The 5,276-nt window shown below is 43.7% G+C and overlaps 1 protein-coding gene across 2 annotated transcripts; it reads right to left on the reverse strand.

Annotated features, from left to right (window-relative positions):
- Positions 1-227: 227 nt before the first annotated feature.
- LOC123135693 (G-type lectin S-receptor-like serine/threonine-protein kinase B120) lies at positions 228-5,276 on the reverse strand. Of its 2 annotated transcripts, none has more exons than XM_044554871.1 (10): positions 4,877-5,276; positions 3,832-4,653; positions 3,586-3,662; positions 2,520-2,596; positions 2,170-2,280; positions 1,886-1,983; positions 1,554-1,782; positions 1,218-1,458; positions 971-1,121; positions 228-860 (listed from the first exon to the last, which is right to left on the reverse strand). In XM_044554871.1, exons 2-10 carry the CDS (start codon positions 4,237-4,239, stop codon positions 618-620), a joined length of 1,635 nt encoding a protein of 544 aa, XP_044410806.1. In that variant the 5' UTR covers positions 4,240-4,653; positions 4,877-5,276; the 3' UTR covers positions 228-617. The 2 variants fall into 2 exon arrangements, with proteins under 2 accessions (XP_044410806.1, XP_044410805.1); XM_044554870.1 differs by having other exon boundaries at positions 3,832-4,784.

The raw sequence follows: 5,276 nt of genomic DNA on the forward strand, positions 1-5,276 counted from the left end.
TGTGAACTTTAGTGATCTTTTGAAGATCCAGGTGTGATCTTTTGGTGAACGGATCCTGCAGCATTTGTATGTCCGTTTCTATGTCCGCTCGTGATATACATTCTTTTTATCAACCTTGCATAGTTTAATATGTATACAGGGGATCGGATATTAGATACGTGGATATGGCCGACGCAATTTGAGGAGTGGCCGATCAATGTCCGCGGACGCGCCCGTGCTTGAAGGGCCGGATTTGCCATGTCCAGCTGTAGATGGTCTAAGCCACTGGCACGTCTCTCACTCGATCAACAACTCTTCTCTAGGTAATATCGAAAAAATGGTAAAATAAAGGACTGGAATTGTTACGTTCAACCTGGAGGAATCTTCAGAAACAACAACAAAAATTCTAAGGGACAAATTACGTTTTCCGTGACATCAGTTGCAACATTATGCTGCCTGAAATGAGTTTGGTCTCAACACTCTTGATTAATATCTTCTACAGCTTCTTTACCCAGCAGATGAAAACATCAGGTAGTACTTGAGCTGCTATGCCACAAAACACACACAACAGAGTCGATGTACAATATCTGCAACTTTGATTACAAACCTGTTCTGGCAGAAAGAAGAGTTCCGTGGTCTTAAATTGTAGGCTTTGCCATTTCAGCATTCAGGTAAGCCGGGCGCTGAGGTGTTGGCAACGCAACACTCTGGCAGCTTAGCATCAGAACAACCTCCTGCATGGTGGGTCGGTTCGCCGCGTCTTCCTCGACGCACAGCAATGCTATCTGGATGCACCTCACTATCTCTGCTGCATGAGATTCACCGCGTAAGTGAGGGTCGACAATCTTCATCAATCTTCCTCTACCCCATAACACCCAGGCCTGAGGTGATACACAGAACTCATTACAGAAGCAACTGGTAGTGCAGATGAGTAGCATTAAGTGGATAGTTGGGAGAGGCACATGCATATGATTGAAAAGGTTTTACTTACCCTCTTATTCAAAACACCATAATCAGCTCCACTCGAAAGTGAGAAGCACCTCTTGCCACTGATGACCTCAAGAAGCAATGCTCCAAAGCCATACACATCAGACTTTGTTGAGAAAAGTCCTCTTTTCTGATATTCTGGGGCAATAAAACCACTGAAACATGGAAATAAAATGGGCTTATTCAGAAAAATGAAAACATGAAATGGAACTTTGCTGTATATATCAACCAGAATCCAAATAACATCTTACGTCGAGCCCACTACGCGGTCAGTAAACTCTTCATCCACACCGGGGCTATACTTCCTAGCTATGCCAAAATCAGAGATCTTGGGATTCATGTCAGAATCCAAGAGAATGTTACTTGGCTTTAAATCTCCATGTATAATGTATAGCCCACACTGCTTATGAAGATACAGAAGTCCTTCAGCCACCCCTTTCATTATTTTGGAGCGCGTGGGCCAGTCAAGATAGGCCCTTTTTGTTCTTGCACCTAAAGATGTTAAGCCAAGGAGATTACTAGATGGTCACAGAAAATCTGGTCCAAATCCAAAGTAAATTAACCAGTGGTGACTGGTGAACATGTACCAAAGATGAAGGTATCGAAGCTTCCATTGGCCATATATTCATAGACCAAAACTCTCTCTGCTCCATGGATGCAGCATCCCAGAAGTTTGACAATATTGGTATGCTGAAGTTCAGTAAGAAAGCAAACCTCATTGCTAAACTCCAAATTTTGGAAATCCAATTTACTAGGTGACGGAGGAACTTCAGAACGTCTTTTGATTGCAACTTCAAATCCATCATGTAGTCGACCCTGAATGCAAACAACGAATGCAGACGATCAATATTTAGGAACAAACTGAACTGACTGGGGCACCTAAAGAACAATACGGTAATGCAGATGATCATAATCTTACCTTGTAAACACAGCCAAAGGTACCTTTTCCAATCTGGTTTGCAGGGCAGAAACTTTTGGTAGCATCCACCAACTGGAAGAAAGTGAACTTGAAGGAGACTGTTATGAAAAAGAAGTTTGAGATTCATTATGGCAATCTATGCTCTCAGGTTTTGTCCCAGTATAACATAGAACAATAGGACTGAATAAGAAACAATCCAGTAAGAACCATAAGGTTACAAAATTGAATGAATAAGGGTAAATTGAGTTTCCATGTTGAATTACTGATTTCTAGCTCACCCATACCTTTGTCACCAGTAAGCCTATGAATTGTGGGTGACTCCTTATGCTGTCCACAGCAATGGCGCCTCATTCTGCTTTGTTTGGTTGATAATGATTCGACAACATTTGAGGAACCTACAGAGAGAAACTCATCTAAGAATTGTTGTATCATGGAGCGATAGTTGAAGAATAAGTATATTGTCTAGGCAACTGGGGATATTTAAAAAATATAGTCAGGGGGATCACTGAGGTAGTAAAGAAAACTTCAACATTAGGTACAGTTAATGAACTATTCAAGGATTCCATGGGAAAAAAATGAATTGTGGGAGGATAAGATATCGCTATATAACCAGTAAATAGGACTGCTGAAATACCTGCTTGCTGGCTTTCCTTTACAGCAAATGGCTCATTTATTGCGTGAACTCTTCCGGATATACCACAAACTTCAATCCTGCCGTTGCAGAACAATAAAAAATATATAATGTGAAATTCTTTCAAGGAACATAGTGTGGTCAGTGAATTTTATTATGAGTATCTCAGCAAGAAAGATGTAACCTTTCTACCCTACAAATCACTGTCAATAGAAGGTTCAGTCGTGTACTGTTTTCATGAATTTGACAAAACCTAACTCTGCCATGTACATAAACTGGATACTGTCTGAATGGAGTTTACACAAAGTAATTCTATCAAATATAAAAACGAATGGAAATATTTCAAATCATGTGCTGTTATTCTAGCTTTGTTCTTGTATGGTAACTTTGCAAACATATAACCAAATAACTAAAAAAAAATTCCAAGATTAATTGAGGAATGAGGATGCGTACTTGCAAACTACCATTTGTGCAATCAATGCGAGAAATCACACATTCTATCATCCTAGTTATTTTAGTTGTTGGATCCGTTTCCGTGGCCATATAATCAAATAGTCACGCTTGATGGGTCTGAACCGATAGACTTTGAGTTGAATACCAACGTGGAAATCCACTCTAGAGTTTGTGTTCAATTCAGACAGTGCGTGTGTAAGATGTAGTAGCGCAATAGACAGGAGTAAATACTTCAACCCACAGTTTACGTCGCAAGTTTCATACAGGGAAATATAGCCGCTAAGAAATTCAACAATCATCATTTATATTTTCTACGAGGATAGATTTTTAGACATCATTGAAAGACTAGAACAAGAACTACAACAGAAATGTTACTGAATATAAATCACCAAGTGGGCTATTCTTTCTTAAATTCCTACCTGAAAACTTCACTAAATTTCCCATGAGTTGCTAATTGAATTGACGGGCAGAGTTGAATTTGTTCTTTTGAAAAGACTAGCAGTGAATCTTTCATTATCTTCATATAAACATGCATGAAACAGGGCATATGTTATAACAAAAGGTATATTGCATATATTCTGGTTCTTTTTCTGGGAAGGTACCACATATCTCTAACCTGGCATCACCAGATGAGCACCTAGTAGCACTGTAGTTTGAGCAGCCACTAAGTAACTTTGGCATCACTTCAGCAGCCTGCAATGGCAACATAGGTATGTATTTTTTTTTCACACTCATGAGATTAATGCTCCATATTATTTACTCGTACACAGACACACTTCAGAAAACAAATCCATTGCATTTATTTGATGCACCAAACGTGGCCTGGGAAAAGAACAACTTTGTTGGTTGGTCACTAGCGTACCTGTGGCCGTACGGCATTCAGAATTTGGTCCAGTTGAGCTGCAGTTTCGATGTGGCTGATGAGTGGGAAGAGCAGGAGATACGAGTCTATTTTATTTTGCACAACACGGAACTGATCAGCCTGCTTCCGGCCCATCAAGAGCTGGTATACATAGCTGCTGTTCTGGCATGATTTGACGAGCGCGTGGGCCTCGCCTAGGACCCCCTCGAGCACCTTCAGCGGGCTCTGTATCTCTGGCTGCCGCATCTTCTCCGATCCCTGCAGCTTCTCCAGCAGGTCACCGATCATCTGCGCGCGGTTGACGAGCTGCTGGCAGGTCTTCTTGTTGTGGCGAACTGTCTGAGCTGCCTGAACGATCATCACCACAAGCTTCACCGCATCCGCCCCTGCAGGCTGCGCGATGTCCATGTCCTCGCTCTCTATCTCTCTGCTTGCTTGCTTGCACGACTAGCGATCCGTCATCCTACAGCTACAGGGACAAGAGAAACCTTTGGAGAAGAAAACCAATGCCATTTGGGTAGATTGTAGCACCCACCGGTCACCACTCACCAGCCAAGGCCCGACTAGTCCAGTCATCCAGTCAAAAACAAAGCAAAACAACGACAATATAGCTCCACGCGAGGGTCCCACATGCACAGGAAATTCAAAAGGTTGCGACAGTGCATCTTTTGGAACCAGCAAAAAATCCATCAACATGGAACCACGTACGTCTTCCACTTCATATTTTTCTAACTGTGCAACTGCAACCCCTCTTATTTTGCAAATAAAAGTCTACGCGTTTCCCCCAAACTCCGCCTGGATCTCTTTGGATGCGTTTGCAGCCTGCACCAACTCCTTTTCATCAGTGGACAGAAGTTGCATCATCAAAATCCTACTACTCTGGCAGCACCAGTTTCTTCTATTTGGACCGGGAGAAAACAAGATCCATAAAAGGCAAATGGAGATCAAAGAACCTTCAATTTAGAAACAAAACGGATCTGAGACAACCAGACCATTCTGCATCACATAACAAACTTCGAAATTCACAAGGTGGGATGGAGCTCACCAGTCCCACGCGGGGGATTCTTTCAGCAGCCGGTGCTCGACGCGAGGCCGCATTCCCACAGGCGCCTTCGGCTTGCCTAAGCGCGCACGCGCGCAGGGATGGACAGGCCACACACCCACCATGAGCCGGGGACTCCGACGAGTGTCTGCGGCATTTTCACAAACAGGCGGCGGGCGTGCGCCCCGGGCTGGAGCGCCAGATCCTTGCGCAAGCACCCGTCCATCTCGCGCCGCCTCTTCGGCTTCAAGCACACCTCTGGGTCGTGGGCCTGCCTGTGCTGTGGTGGATTTCTCGTGAATCCGGAGGAAGGGAGGAGCTGTGGTGAGGCGTCGGCGCCAGCCGGAGAAGCGTCCGGGGTCTTTGCTGCCGATGCAACACACGACACTCACCAAACATGCAT

Source organism: Triticum aestivum, chromosome 6B, assembly GCF_018294505.1.
Source record: "Triticum aestivum cultivar Chinese Spring chromosome 6B, IWGSC CS RefSeq v2.1, whole genome shotgun sequence".
NCBI lineage: Eukaryota > Viridiplantae > Streptophyta > Magnoliopsida > Poales > Poaceae > Triticum > Triticum aestivum.

Bases quoted from the DNA above. Each gene is read 5' to 3' on its own strand.
- LOC123135693 (XM_044554871.1), bottom strand. From the start codon at position 4,239: ATGGACATCGCGCAGCCTGCAGGGGCGGATGCGGTGAAGCTTGTGGTG. The intron at 2,597-3,585 runs GTTAGAGATATG...CTGCAACGGCAG, and splicing joins TGCTCATCTGGTGATGCCAG to GATTGAAGTTTGTGGTATAT. The intron at 2,281-2,519 runs GTATTTCAGCAG...TTCTCTCTGTAG, and splicing joins AAAGGAAAGCCAGCAAGCAG to GTTCCTCAAATGTTGTCGAA.